The 15,461-nt window shown below is 46.6% G+C and overlaps 2 protein-coding genes across 5 annotated transcripts in view; both read right to left on the reverse strand.

The window, feature by feature from the left end:
- Positions 1–3,034: 3,034 nt before the first annotated feature.
- ZDHHC23 (zDHHC palmitoyltransferase 23) lies at positions 3,035–10,217 on the reverse strand. Its single transcript, XM_072329117.1, has 4 exons — positions 9,990–10,217; positions 8,966–9,655; positions 8,335–8,502; positions 3,035–7,527 (listed from the first exon to the last, which is right to left on the reverse strand). The coding sequence occupies exons 1-4, from the start codon at positions 10,094–10,096 to the stop codon at positions 7,260–7,262; spliced, it is 1,233 nt and encodes a 410-aa protein (XP_072185218.1). The 5' UTR covers positions 10,097–10,217; the 3' UTR covers positions 3,035–7,259.
- Positions 10,218–10,725: 508 nt separating this feature from the next.
- The window catches only part of GRAMD1C (GRAM domain containing 1C), a 47,762-nt gene continuing 43,026 nt past the window's right edge, over positions 10,726–15,461 (reverse strand). For all 4 annotated transcript variants that reach the window (XM_072336784.1, XM_072336800.1, XM_072336791.1 and 1 more), the window contains exons 14-18: positions 15,116–15,295; positions 13,959–14,016; positions 13,325–13,435; positions 12,456–12,561; positions 10,726–10,951 (exon numbers count right to left, since the gene is read on the reverse strand). In XM_072336784.1, the coding sequence (XP_072192885.1) occupies positions 10,874–10,951; positions 12,456–12,561; positions 13,325–13,435; positions 13,959–14,016; positions 15,116–15,295 (533 nt within the window). In that variant the 3' untranslated portion in view covers positions 10,726–10,873. The remainder of the gene's footprint in view (positions 10,952–12,455; positions 12,562–13,324; positions 13,436–13,958; positions 14,017–15,115; positions 15,296–15,461) is intronic.

Raw genomic sequence — 15,461 nt, forward strand, 5'->3', positions numbered from 1 at the left:
ACTGTCAGCTGATTTCCTGCAAACCACTGCTGTGAACTTGGCCACACAAAGAACAGATTTCAGCTAATTGTGCCAGTGAAGTTTGGATGGGAGGAGGTGAAGAGAGAAATTTTTATGCAAATCCTATTTACTAACAGACTGGGTCACAGCATCACATAAGGATAGTCTAAAACCTGTCTAGTTTGTAGTGCTGTCCGGTTCAGAGGCGTGGTGCTTTGATTTTGGTGACAAATGGTTATTCCAGGTTTATGAACCTCTTATTGTAGAATGGTTTAGGTTAGTGGGGATCTTAAAGATCATCTAGTTCTAACCCCCTGCCAACCATCAGATCTGGCTGCCCAGGATCCTAACCAACCTGGCCTTGAATGCCTTCAGAGATGGGGCATCCACAACCTCTCTGGGCAGCCCGTGCCAGTACTTTATCACCCTCTGAGTAACAAATATATATATATCTTCCTAACATCTAACATAAATCTATCCCATTTTAGTTTAAAGCCATTACCCCTTGTCCTATCACTATCAGTCTGTGTCTCCCTCCAGCTTCTGAGTGCCCTTCCAGTATTGGAAGACCACAGTGAGGTCTCCCCAGAACCTTCTCTACTCCAAGTTAAACAAGCCCATCTCCCTCAACCTTTTTTCATAGGAGAGGTGTTCCAGCCATTTGATTATCTGCAAAATAACCTGGCAATACAGAACATAGCAGGGCAATGTAAGTAAGAGGGCAGTCTACTGTTACCCATTGTACGGGATAATTTTTTTTTAATGCTGTACAATCATTGAACGTTTTCAATAAACCCAAATCTGAAATGAGCACAATCAAACATTCAGTGTGAACGTGACAGAAGCTGACTGAATGGCACTAGACTGAAGTCCATGCGTAGGGAACATGGACCAGAGCTAAGCACCCCTGATTAAGCAGTGTAGGATAGGCTGGTTTCCTAGGCTCATGCAGCTTTAGTTTCAGGAGACAGTCTGTGCAGAGCCCATAGCAGTCTGGCCAGGGAGCCTCCCCTCTCACACAAGCTGGGCCGCCCAGCTGATTCTCAGGGCCTTTCTAGAGATGTCTGTCATACCCAGGCTGCCTCCTTCTGCATTCCTCCTAAGAACGTTAACATTTACCACTCTCCCCAGGGCAGATGGCAGACCTGACCACCAGCAGGTCAGATGAACATGCTATCCAAGCGCAGGGAGCTGAAGGTGCCTACGTAGAGTGTGGGCGAGCGCAGACCATCTGGCTGCATTAAAAGCAGATTGCGAGAGGAAGCTACAAGCTGAGAGTGTTGAATAACTCATCTTGCAGAGGGGGAAACAGGCACTGCAGAAGGGTGATATCTCTTGCAGAGGACTGAGCCAATGAAGCTAGCCACAGGCTAAGCAGCGCTAAATCTCTCAGGTGTTAAAAGGGTGCTGCATATAGCACTGGCTGCTCAGGAGTGCATCTAGTTTACTGAACTGTGGATTCTTCCTCCAACAATGCCATAGTTGTGCATTTCGTGCCCACTCACCAGCCATGAAAATAATGCTGCTTCTGTGGAGCATGACTGTACTTTAGGTTCTGGGGAGGGGTGAGTCAGCACTTGCTTTTGAATACTGGTCCTTGTCTTCAATACTCTTATCTTCTAGGATTTTCTTCTATTTTTTCTTCTTGGTTCTGACCAAGATTCTCCCACTGTCCCAAGATACTCTTCTGCTGTACTATTCTAGCAGCAAAAAAACAAAAGAAGATCCAGGAAGAGTTGTACTTCGGCACCCCTTTTGTCACTGCTGCAGCTAATCCCATACTGACACAGCGCTGGACTCAGTTGAGGAATAGGGTGGTGTTCAGGGGCCAGGCACAATCATACTCAACCCAGACAAAAATCAGTGGGGAGATGAGAAGCCCCTCGACTTCTCCACTTAATCATACCTCCTTGTCAGGAGCAAGGCTGTGCCTGATGTTGCTGTTGACAGACTGTACAGGACAACCCTAGGATCCATGACATGATGTTAGAGGTTTGCTCTAACAAACTTTAGAGGAAAGCTCTAGCAAGCAGTTCCCATCAGGAGGGTGACACAGGAGAACTTGCCAGAGTGAGGAAACAGCTTCAGCCTGAAGCTGTGCTGCAACACACCTCCTGTTAGCTGAAGATGTCAGTGTTTTAATGCTGGTCATCAGCCCACACTCTCAGCTTAGACGCACTTCATCCTGTCAGCTCCTTGCTTTTCTTAGCAAAAGAAGGAGAAGGCTACACAGCCAGAAATTTCCAGAGAGAAAAAGACATTTTCACTTAAATATAACAGCAAATTCAGAACCATAATCTCATCACAAGCTGCCCTTCTCCTTATCCACATTCAGTACCTGCCCTGCTGAGTTCTTCTGTGTCTTCCCAGAAATCTTTGACTACACCCAACACAAGCCTGGCTACTGCTGCTGAAAATTCTTCATTGTCCCCAAGCACAAAGCAATCTTCAAAGAGAAACTGCTCGACAGCTGAGAGAAATGCCACCAGGCAAATCAAAGCTGAGCTCCGGGAACAATCAAAGGCACCTGTTATCCTATTCATCAAAAGTCATCTTGCCTTTCAAGAGATGTATCATTTGATCCTTGTGGTACCTTGGGACACATCTTCCCACCACCTGCACAAGGAATATCCGTGTCATTTCCAAGGATGGCTTAGAAAAGTGTTTAAAGGAAAAAAAACATTCATTTTTAGGGTTCTACATGCACTGTGAGGGCAGGTACAGGAGAGAAAGCAAGATATTGGACAGCATTACTCTAAATTCAAGGCTCTGGTTCAAATCCCCATTGGAAGGGTTATCCCTAACTTTTATGGTGGTGAGAACTGCCAGCAGGTCTGTTTCATCCCAATGTGAAAAAACCTGAACGTCAACAGTTGAAGAACTGCAAGAGTATCTATTTCCAACTGCCTCCTTAGCCTGCTGCTCCCTTGTTCCTATGTCCGCTTCACAGCTGAGTAGCCAGGAGATGGTGGCACTTTTTGGATGTTTGACCTGGCTGCGTGTGTTGGCATAAATCAACAGGCAACTTCACAGATGATTTCTGATCATTTATTTTGATTTATAATTGCATCTATATGAAATCATTGGATACAATATACTGTGGGGACACACACACACACACACACACACACACACACACACACACACACACACACACCAGTCCTTTCAACAAAGCTCACAAACGTTTAATGAATTTCTTTCTAAAGCTTTGGCAAGGGAGAAAAGAAAAACCAAGAGAGAAACAAAATGTCACACAAGATACCCTCTACTCTCCAAGGCAGACAGTTCTTCCAGAGCATGTCATTTTCAGTACTGTAATTAAATGCAGTTCATGAAGATTCTGGGAGGCTGAATTTCCACATGTCAGAAAGAACCTCACCTGTCCAAAGATTTTTGCTGTACAAACACCCTATTAGCGGGACAAAGTCTTAAGAAAGCAGTTCTTCACTGAAAGCAATATAGGAAAACATCCATAATCACACACGCTTTCTGCCCTAATGAGGCAATATACATTCATACAGAAGGGAAATGTCAAGCACATTAAGACATTAGGCAATGAGGCAGTGTCCATTTTAACTCTAGAAGAATTCTTTTAGCAAATGGCTTCCGTCAAGACACTTAAAAGCAACCTACTTTGAAAAAGCACCATCATAGCATGAAGGCTAAATATGATAAGAAATCACAAGCAGCACCAACTTGGGCTCACCAATGACTCTTGCCATCTGAAGACAAGTTAAATGGAGGAACAGTCTACATGGGGACCTGTGACTCGTCTACAAAAAGCAGCTCAGTTTAAGATGACAAAGTTAAGAGTGCCAAGCCACCATTTGCACAGTGTATCTAATTGTGTACAGCTCTAAGTACAGTCAGCAAACAACAGGGTGCTCGTATTTGTACACAGGGGGCTTAACACTAGGACAGCAGCAACATTAGAACCCTGACCCTTCGATAAGACCAAACCCAGTACTCTGACACAGAAGACTTTGAAATGAGCAGCCACGTACCATTGTCTTACTGCCACATTGATGCAATACTGTTTTACTGCTTTTATGGACTGACTCTCTAGCCCTACCAGGCTGCACTAGTTTTTAACATTTTCCTCCAACACGGCCAACATTGAGCTCAGCAATAAAATTTAGAACAAAAATTGCCCTTTAATGCACAAGATATCACAGCAGTGTGCCTACACTATAAGTGAAACAGGAAGCGCTGCCCTTTAAGGGCTTCTTAATTCTGAAGGCTATTAAAAGGAGAGCTCCAGCGCATATATCTGAAGCTTTCAATATTTTTACCCTTTCAGACAGGGATGTATCATGCTTTCCATCTCCAAAGGTATTCACAAGGTAAATTCCCTCAGCAAGAAGCCAGGAGGATAAAACAAAAGCCACATCCTTAAAGAAAAAGCCACTGCTGCTATGCAGACTACAGTGAAGTGAACTTCCTGCTCACTGGAAAATCAGCACTGCGCTCTCCTCATACAAAAACCCAGTCTTGGAAGCATTTTATTGTCATGAACAATTCTGACTCTTTTTGGATAGGGTGCAAAAATAGAACTTAGCTCAAGCGCTTTACCCTATATGCTATATTGGAATGGGCTTGATCAAGCATGGCAGGGTTACAATAGCCCAGCATCCTTGATTCCTAATTTGCACTCAAGCTTACACTGACAATTGCACTGAGAAAGCCTCGGTGTAAGTAGTTTAAATTTTCCTGCACCAAAGCTCATTAAAAAGCAAGGGACAAGGCCACGCTGATGTGCAGGCTGCAAATAATGAAAACCCACCCATGGGATAGAATGAGTACAACAGGGTCAGCCAACTGCCTGGAGGATGAATCTGTCACCTGCCCAACTCTGCTCCCTCCCAGCCCAGAGCAGAACTCTGAGAAACCACTCATCATGAAATCTGTGAGCACTGCTAGAGCTTGTTCAGTTTGCAGGTGTGATTGATGTCTGTGCACGTAACTCAGAGGAGCAGAAAGGTTGGCTACCCTTCACAGCAGGGGTTTAGTCCAGGAGCTCATTCGGGCTTCATCTTCACATATGGCAGCAGAACAAGGTTTGGGAAGATCACAAGCCTGCTAACCCCGTCTCCAGGGTTGTCAAGCTTCAGCTCATCTCAGCAGGCACTGCAAAATGCATAAGTTCCGCAGAAGCATTTACAGATAAAACTCACACGGAGGAGAGATCTCTGTGTAAAGCTAAACTTGTAGGGTCAGACTCCAGCTCCAAACAGTGAGAAGAAGATCATGCTTAGCTGCCAGAGAAATAGTAGAGTCCAGTCGAGTGCCTTTTACTTCACACTATTGCCAGGGAAGTTGCCAGAAATCTAAGCGTGTTCAGACAGAGGCAGGAAGCACAAGAGGTGCCTCCTTTACTTCCTTTAAAGAGCTGCTCACTGGTTGAAAAGGGATAAGAAGAAATAAAGGACGCTCAGTAAATCAGTAGCTGTTTCTGAACAGCCACAGTCCAAGTGCAGCTGCTCCTTGGTTATCTGCTGGTTATAGAAATTGTAGGCGCCACTTGAGGAAACCAAACAGTGCAAAGTGGTGCGTGCTCTTTACCTTAAACTGGGACACGTACTCAGGAGCATACGCACCAAATATGGCAGGGATCTCAAGGGACAGTCCCAGTTCTGCTGTCCCTTAGCACCACGTACCATCTATTCTTTAGACAGTATGTACAACAGTGCACACTGAACTTGCATCACACAAGCTACACCCCCTAGTTGCCTACCACACAAGCAGAAGCAGAACAAGTTTGATCTGTGCAAATCGCACACGTATCCAAAGGCATCATTAACTAAGAGGAGGCTCTTACCACCGCTTCTGCATCTTAGACTCAAGCCATAACTCTCACACCATGGTTTTTCCAGCCAGATGTTTCTGCAGGGCCAACACACAGAAAGGATTTAAAATGAAAAATAACAAAAACCCACCTCCCCCCCCAAAAAAAAGTAGAAGCCATCACCACTACAACCTTGTGATTTCAGTCCAAACTGAAGTCTAGGCAATAATACAGTTGCAGGCCACTGAAGGACGTGCGGCCTTCTTGTAGAATAATTAACACATTCATCTACCTGCCACTGTGGGCGACCTAGCCCAGAGGCTGCCAGCCCCAAAGCATCCTCTCCAACTCTCTACATATGCAGACAGCAAACTGTTCCTCAGCTTCCTGGCTTGAGAAAACCACAGTCAGGCAACAGGGTAACTCTCTGGAGACTGAGTTCAGAGAAGACCACATCACTCTTGTTAGCAACACAGCTCATCAAAACGTTGCCTACCTAAACCGTTAGCAACAAAGTGAATTCTCCCACAGACTCCCTCCCTCCTTGAGAGGGAGTAGGGCAGTTTCTGTAAAGCAACAACATCAGGCAGCAGTCTGTTCTCTCCTCACAGTCGAGCATCACATGTTTCTTCAAAACATCCTCCTTCTTACTCTGTATATTTACACCGGCTGTCTCATGTCAGAATCCATTATCAGAGCAGAAATATTTTGAGGAAGATGAGACAAGCCATCAAACCAACACAAACTCAGCTCGCAAAAAAGAATGATGAGATCAAAAATGACACTCTTCTCACCCAGTCAGAGAGACAGGTCAAGTGATGAGAAGATCTTACAATGCCCTACAGGAATGTTGCTCACAAAGGCACTTAATACAAGCAATAGCATGTATACAGCTGGATGGGATAGAAGAAAAAGAAAACTGCACCAGAGATGATGGAGCACTCAGTGACTGCCTGAGCAGACTCTTCTTTTTTTTCCAGCTAAACAGCATGGCTTCTGCACCAGTCCATCTGTTTTCCATATATTAAAGTTCACTCTTCTAATAACACTGAAGCGTTGAATGTAGATAACAAGCCAGAGATCCCTTAAGCTGCAAGACACAGCATACAGTCTGAAATCCAACAGCAGGTTCCCGCTGATGCCAGAGTTCACACCTAATGAAAACTCGAGTTCTCATAACCTTGCGCTCTTCTTCCTGCCGAGCTGCACAAAGTTTCCCACGGTGCAGAAAGGCAGCGGGTTCCCGCTCTCCAGGTTTGTGCATATGGCTTACTGCTTTCCGCATCCTATTGCTGGCTGATGGCACACAAAGAACCATTTCTGCTTGGGAAAGCCTCTGATGTCTGCGATGGGATGGGCAGCCCATACACCGACCACGACCACGAAGGAAGGATGTGGAGGAGGAAGTTCTAGTGGAAGGGGCCGTTCCCCTACTAAGGAAAGTCAGTCAACGTCATCTGCAGAAAAAAGGGTGTCACACAATGTCTTCAGCAGAGCGCTGCTGGGGGGGAGAACCCAGACTCAAGAAATGGCCCCAGTTGCATAGAAAGCCCCTGTTATATTGGCCAGTGTCTATCACTAACCCACCCAGTAGCCTGCGCCCAGCGTTGTCCCGCAGAGCCAGCCGAGCTTCCCTCTCGGTCACGTTGTAGCTGATGTTCAATAGCTGGATAAGGAGGATGTATCCCATGCCAGCTGTTACAATAGCACAGTACCACACACAGGTGAACGACAGAGCAGAGCTGGCAGCAGGGAAAAAGATGGGAAGGAAGCCATTTAGTTTTGGAGCAGCTGCTTTACAATGACTTTCCCTGGTAATCACTAGCCTTTCAAATCCCTGTCTACATCTGCCACAGCGATCTCACTTTGCTGCTTTCATCACGTAATCCTTGAAGGCTTTCTCAAAATTAAAGCTTTGTGGCATACTTAATGACAGCTTTTAGCACTACCAGAGCTGCTCTTGTACATTCCTTTGGTATTACTTAGTGCTTCACTCTTACTGCTGTAAAGATCTTCCTTTAGGAAACAATAGCGCTCACGCTTGACAGATGATGGAGTACAGAAGAACACAGTCACTTGTGCTGCTGTACTCTATACAGCAGTGGTAGAACGAGTCTCTGAACACGTGTTTGAAGCTCCTCACCCAGCTCCCAGCCAAAGCATGTTAATGCTGTATGAGCAGATAACTTGAAGTGACAGAGCCATTAGACAAACGCCATCTCCTTCCTCAATGAGACAGCATACTGATTCCAGACTGTTGGACTATTGGCATTAACTGGCAACAGACACCTAAAGTGTCTGTCTACACAGGACACTGTAAATAAAGACTTTTAAGTCCTGGCTTCTCCAGCAATTTGCTCAAATTGTGAGCTCTCTCACAGGCCCCCATCCTTGGCAAAAGCAAAGATGCATCCCTGCTTTCCAGAGCCGTTTAAGGGCTTCTAGATCAGGTCTGACAGCCAATAGCATTGGTCCTGAGAACACAATGAAGAATACCTAAGGAGCTAAGCTGCCTGGTCAGGCCTGAGTTCCCCTCCCAGTTCTCTCACCTGTAGTCAGAATAGGCCCCAGGGCAGTAGAACAATGCTGTGAATGGGGTTCGTCCCCTGCAGATGGTGTCCAGAGTCAACATAATCCCATACAGCGAGGTGAGCATGAAGAACAACAGTGCAAGGATGAATGCTTGGTGGTTCTGCTCCCCTACACAGCTGTTAATCCTTCAAAAAGGAAAGGGAAAAAAAGGATTACTTCAAGGGGAGATGAAAAAAAATATGTTGGCTTCTCTTTCCTCCTCTTCCCTCCCCCAACCATCAGAGAACTTGATTTCTAAGGTCTACGCTGCAACACAAGCAGCTTCAAAGCAGCTTTATAGCTTTTTATAGAAAGCTTATAGGCACAAGTCAATAGACCAGTAAGGTAGGAGTGGTCAGCTGTGTACTCCAGCAACCTTCAGGCACCAATAGCTGAAACACTCATACCCCGCTGCTCCTCGGTTACAATAGTGTAGCAATGACAGCTTTGGGTTCCCCTACATATATGAAAAGCAACCCCATTTCATAAGGTCTGGGGGGAAAAAAATAAGAACCAACAAAAACAAAAAACAAGCAAAAAAAAACCCTACCTAACTTAAAAGAAAGAAAAGCAACAGCAAACACACACCTTCGGCAAAGCCAAACGTACCAGACACAGTGATGATCCAGTCTCCTCACACACCTGCCGCACAGCCGGCAGTGCCCTGCTCGGGCCGGCCTGACCAGCTGGCACTTAGCACACCAGTCCATTTTCACACCTTCCCGCCCCTCGGCCAGCGCTCTGGAGTAGCCTTTGGTTTCCCCATTCACAGAATGGCCGCTGGCAGCAGCTCCATGGAGCCCATTGGAGCTCCCTCGAACATTCTTGCTGGGAAAAGCCTGCTGCGATGGCTTGTCATCACCCGTGGAGATGGGAAGGTAGCCAGGGTCTTTCTTGGCTCTGGACAAAGCCACCAGCATAAGAATTAGCCCACAGGTGAGAAGGGCCACTTGGGAATACCCCACATGGCCTCGAGGAACCACCTCCTGGAGAAAAACATAGTACATGTAGCCCAAGGAGAACAGTCCCAGGCTCAGGAAGAAGAGAGTCCGTTCCTTCCTCCTGTGGGTGAGGTAGTAATACCACAGCACCACGGCGGGAAGCGAGGTCAGCACCGCCAGCCCCAGCAGGAAGTGCAGAGCGGCGATATGCAGGAAGACGGGGAGCAAGACCATCGGCGGCACGAGGCTGACGTTAACCTTCACGGCCCCGGCAAACCAAGGGACGCGGCATCGATCCGCAATAGTGTCGGCGATTCTCTCCAGCGCTCCCGGGGGCAGGGACCTGCAGCTCAGCCACCTGTTCGGGAAAGGCGAGGTGCATCGCTAGCGGGCGGACGGGCAGAGGCGGATACCTCCGCGGCGTCCCCTCCGCCCCTATCCCATCCCAGCCCATCCCAGCCCATCCAGCTGACTCACGGCCGCTCGCCCCTCTTTCCTGCTATAACCTCAGGGGGCCGCGAAGTTCCCCGACGGCCGCCGAGAGCCGAACCCTCGCTCCACGCCCGCCTCCCCACAGCCGCGCGGAAGGCAGCCCTGTACGCGGAACGAAGGAGAGAGGGGGGCTCCCGACCGGCCGCTCCCACAGCCCCGAGGGCGCCCGCCGGCTGAGGAGCGAGGCGCGGGGCCGCTACCTGTCGCAGCTGTCGTCCAGCTCCTCGCAGTCGCAGCAGCACGCCGCCAGGTGGTTCCGCTCTCCCCTGCGGTCCACGTACTCGCAGCAGCACAGCGGCTCCTCCATCTCCTCCCGCCGTGCCCCGGCCCGAGGGCGCGGAGCCGACGGAGGGAAACGGACGGGGAGGGGCGCGGCCGCACCTCTCCCGCCCCCCCCTCCCCGCCGCAGGTGCCTCCTGCTCGCGCCCGCCCCCGCCTCCTGCCCCGCGGCTCCGCCCCCTCCCGCCGAGCCCCCCCCGCTATTGGCCGCGCGCCGCCCCGGCCACACCCCGGCGCGGAGGCGGGGGTGAGGGACCCCCTTCCCTCAGGGCCCGTCCACCTGACGGCGCGGCGGCCCAATGCTGGCGCCCGAGGGGCGGGGCCGCCGTGACGTGACGGCACCTGGCTTAAAGGGACAGAGCAACAGGTGGCGGCCGCGGCGGAGCCTCCTTGGGGTCGGAAGGCGGACGTCCCTCTGCAGCCAGGGGGAGCCAAGGGCGGCGGAGCGGGGCTGGGGCCGTACAGGAGACCTCACCCAGGGGGAAAGGGGCTCCTCCGGCACAAAGGCAGCGCTGCTGAGGGCCTTACCTCTCCTCCAGTAACAAGCAGCACAGCTGCCCTCCCAGTGTCCGCTCCCCACAGATCCCGCCCCAAGCTGGCAGGGAAGGCCAACCACTGAAGGCCAAGCACTGAGCTACAGGAGCACAGAGCTCAATGTACTTCTTCTAGAAACCTTTATTCCACAAAGCTTCTGAGCCAAAATAGAAAAAAATAAGAGTCCAAAGATGGTTACAATCCCTACTGCACAAGTCCTTAAACACACATCTTCTCTTCTGAGGTCCCGATTCGCAAGCTGCCGTGGGCATTAACTCTCAGTCTTGCTGTTCTGTGTCCTGTTCAAGTGATCAAAGCTTCTTTGGAGCATGGAAAGGGAGAGCTTGAGCTGTGAAAAGAAATAATTGGGGAGCATGATGCGTTAAGTCTGTCTGCTGCAAGGGTCAGGAGCATCGGGAAAAATCACATCTCCCTGCTTTGTTCCTCATAAGGATTCCATGCAATTTCCTCCTCCCTCTTCCTATAAAGAGCTGCTGTTGTGTGCTTCTTAACAGCTGTGTTCTGTGCAGCTTATAGTTACTAACAGTACACCCCACCGGACAATAGCATGGAAAATAACCTGCCCCACTCATTTTTAGTCAGAGCTGATGTTTGCGGAACATCAACTTTCCTATTTTCATACCCAGCCCTCCCAGTGCTGCAATTAGATTGCTGACACCTCCAAGGAAATAAGGTAACAGAACAGTTACGTGTCACAACTTCCCAACGTGTTATTTGGGATGAAAAAAAGGTGGCTGAGATCTCACTCCACCTTTTAGAGGTTTTCACGCTGTGCCTGCGTTCAAATAGGCTAATGCTTCAGAATCTGGAACTGCTTGGGTAGGAGGCAAAGAAACCCAAGAGGGCACAGAAATCATGCAATTCATTTCTACAGCGAAGCAGCCAGCAAGCTGTGATCAAAACAGTTAACAGAGTAATAGCGATTTTGTGTGCAGAGACATGTCTAAACAAGAAATAGGGGGGAAAAAAAGTGTTTTTCTCTACCTTCCTGTAGTGTGTGGGAGAACACAGAGCCAACTGCTGATGGATAGAGGTACATGTGAACTCCCCCACAGCTTTCCTAATCTAATAATTTCTTCTGCCACATTTTAAGATTTATTAAAAGAGCTAAAAACCAGAATATTCACAGGTTGTAAATACAAACAGCGTATGCATTTAGTGTCCTTCACTTGCTGAGCTGCAGTTTCTGCCAAGGGTTTATAGCTGTCTTCAAGTCCAGGACCAGAGACTCACAGCAGCACCCCACAACTTACCTGCAGCTTTTATACAGTGTTTGTAGTACAAGAGCCTGCAAATGCAAGTCACTGGCAAAAAGGATCAGCTCCATAGCTATGGAGCCTCTCAGAAATATCCTGACTATATAATTTATTTAGAAGCATTTCACTGAAGGTTTACATGGTTCTCTGATACTGTGATTAAACAAATGCTCTCTGCAATAGCAGGGAGGAAAAGCTCAGACTAGCCTGCATGAAGAAACTCAATGATGAGGTGAGCAAGTAGTTACGTTCTGAGTCTTGAGAAAAGATGATCTGTTTTGAATAATTCCAATCTTGCTTTGTCATGACTCAGAACTGCATCAACAGACCTCATCAATAAAGGCACTTTACAGGTTTAAGAAAACTGACAGGAACGTTTTATTTTAGTCCCATGAAAGATCCATGAGAAACACAAACATTTCCTTTGCACCAAATTCAAGCATAGGACAAAACTGAGGCCAAAGAGACTTTTGTTAGTACCAGGAAACATTAAAACAAAAGCTATTCTGGCATAAAGGAAAAAACTTGAGCTGTTGAAAAAAAATGAGTATCACAAGTAAAGCTGGGCAGACTTACCTGCTCAAGCATTTCAATTGAATCTCTTAGTACTCCCTTCACATGTTTAACCTGTTCCTTATCATATTGAGGGATCTCCTCCTTCGATCCCATTTCTGGGGATATGCTGCAAGAGATTGAGATTGCATCAGAAACATGAAACAAGTACCTCTGTGCCTTTCTATCCCAAAGGAATTGCTCTGTTACCATTACTCTAACATTGCTAAAAAACATTTTTTCCAAAAGCCACAGAAAAAGGCGTCAGCAGTTGATTTTCAGTTCCTTTTGACTTGAAGATGCTGCCTCAGACCTTTACAGACAACAATCACCAGGAACAAATGTGCTCACATAGAGCCTGCAAATCTCTCTATGAAAGAAGTCACTCCTATCAGTTCTGAGATCTTTGCAATGGGAGATCACCACACTGTCTCCATATTCACGACCAGGTTATAATTTATGCAAGTAGTATAGACAAATAAATAACAAGCAGCAACTTCTGAGCCTATTCCATGTGCCTGAAAATAAAAGGCATCTTAACATGAAGTCAGAAGGGGAGAAGGACTTTTGCATAAAAGCAGAAGCTAAGTGAATCTTCAACGTTATATTTGAGATCATGCTGGTTCACACAGGATGAAACAAGTAATTCAGTTCTATGCTCAGCAATATGATATTCACAGAAGATGAGTCACAAGAAGGTAATAAATGCAAGCTATGGTTAACACTTTAACAAGGAAGATGCAATATGTCAGTAGACATCAGCATAGACTACAGAAAAGTAACAAGTCGAAGCAGCTTTTGAAAACTCGCCACCAGGATTTGTTGTTTGATTTCTATCAGATTCTGCAATAAACTGAGGAAGAATGAAAGCTAAGACTGTGAATTTGACTTACTTCAAAGAGCTCTCTTCCTGAAGCTGGACGTGATAGAGGGACTGAGCTGCATGCTCTATCTTTGACAGCTTGAGAAACAGTGTTATATTTAGCAAAACCAGGAGCAGCAAACTGTAGAGACCAGAAACATGAAGTCAGACAAAGTTTATAATGTTATTACTGTAACAGTGCTACAGAAGGAAGAGCTGGGCTATAAGCATCTAGGGAAAGAAAATCCTTCTGGGCCAAAAGTAACTGCCCCAGTGCTATACTGAATTGAAAGATTTATCTAAACAATTCTAAGCAATTAGCTTTAAGTTGTGTAACGCAACCTGTAGGAAATGACAACAGTGCCTCCTCTTGGACCTCTTAGAGGTAGGAATGAAGAAGTGTTAAGAATTTTTTGTAGGATCAGACATAAGAGACCTGAAAAGTGGACCAGTTTGATAAACCAGCATTTTAATTCTGCGTGCGTGTCCTTTCTGAAATCAATCCACCCCTCTCTTCTACCCATAAATTCCTGTATTTACACTCCATACAGGTTAGGATTGGTCATGCTACAAGAAACGTCAACATGCAAGTGAGGTAGGTACAGGCAGATAAAGACCAAGATAAACTAGAGTTAAGCCATGTTTTAATGCAAGTAAGTACTTACAAGACACTCATTACTACAATGATGGTAGTGGTCCTACTAATAGCATCTCTTTTCCTTCCTATAGGGCATGGAAGAGAAGGTGGTTAAAAAGTACTGAAGAACATTTCTAATGCATGTCTGCATATACACATCAGTGCTCAGCATTTTGTACAGTATAGTGTGACAGCTTCTGATAGACATAACAGACCACTTGGGTGCACAAGAGTCTCTCCAGAATTCACCTGATGCACTTAGTTACTTCTGTAGCCATCTCAGACAAGTCAGCTAGACAGGCTCTTTTATTAGGAAAAAGATGCCCTCACTTCAGTATGCTGCAGAGAACAGCTCTAGGATAGGTTAACATCAAACCCAGACTGCCTGAGAATGCTACAATCCACCCATTGCTGTCACTCAGCACATACACCCCTGGTCACACATATTAGTAGAGATGGTCTGCAACATGGCTGTCCTCTAGCTGTTCTCCTGGCCATATTAGTCTTTCCGCCAAGTAATGCTAAATCAAATTCTCCTGTAACTTGCCTAATCTGGGCCTGCTATGTTTATGTACTGGCCTGATGACAGATCTTGAAAAGGCTGGTTGTCAGACAATAGTTACCTAAAGCTAATGAGGACAGGAGGTGTGCACGTCTCCTCCAAGCTGAGTAGCAGTCACCTACTTATGTGAGCAGGTTGATTTTTTAATGTAATTACCTGATCTCTTATACAGTTCCTTACATTCACAATGCAGCATACACTGAGACAGACAATCTCCAAGGTGGAGCAGGAGTGGCAAAATTAAGCCTTCAGGAAGTAATCTCACCTGAGAACAGAGGCCACCACATCTGCTGTTGAACTAAATGCTCTCTTGCTGCTACATTCAGTACTGTCTTTCCCCTTTAGGGAAGGGCATTTGCTCCTGCTTCAGTGTTTACAATTCAGCTTGTGTTATGAAATGCACCATTCTCTAGTAAACATTAGTGAACCAGATGTTCCTCACTAACTGTGTGTGTTCTTGGTCTGTTTTATGCAAGGCTGAACAGTCTACACATTTTCTGTCACACCAGTTAGATAAAGACGAGAGCAGCATACACACAAGCACTAATCTTGCATTATTATTATAAAAAGTTAAAATTTCTTAAGCAAACCTTACAGAAAATAACGAACATAAGAATTTCTACCTATGATGCTACCCTGGGACTCTAGCCCCATGTCACCAGATGAGTGCTGGGAAGAACGTTTGGGAAGTGATTCTGCCAGACTCCGGTGTAAAGTGCGTCTTCTTCGCCTCAGGGCAACTAATTTTCCAGAGTCTTCTATAGACTGGTTAATTGCATACTCCTCCATTAGCAGTTCCGATTCTGTAGTGGAAAAATAAGGTTCCTGAACTTTGAAAAGGAACATTGAAAAGCCTGGCCCTAGCAACTTAAATTTTAAGTGACATATCTGTGGTGGTAACGAGAAGAAAAGGTACATCTTCCAGATGAACTTAAATCAGGTAATTGACATAAACCACATCCCAACCTA

The sequence above is a fragment of the Excalfactoria chinensis genome, chromosome 1 (assembly GCF_039878825.1).
Source record: "Excalfactoria chinensis isolate bCotChi1 chromosome 1, bCotChi1.hap2, whole genome shotgun sequence".
Classification (NCBI taxonomy): Eukaryota; Metazoa; Chordata; class Aves; order Galliformes; family Phasianidae; genus Excalfactoria; species Excalfactoria chinensis.

Coding starts and splice junctions, on each gene's coding strand:
- ZDHHC23 (XM_072329117.1), bottom strand. CDS start 10,096: ATGGAGGAGCCGCTGTGCTGCTGCGAGTACGTGGACCGCAGGGGAGAG. Junction 9,656..9,989: donor CTGGACGACAGCTGCGACAG/GTAGCGGCCCCG, acceptor TTTCCCGAACAG/GTGGCTGAGCTGCAGGTCCC. Junction 8,503..8,965: donor CTGGATCATCACTGTGTCTG/GTACGTTTGGCT, acceptor TCCTTTTTGAAG/GATTAACAGCTGTGTAGGGG.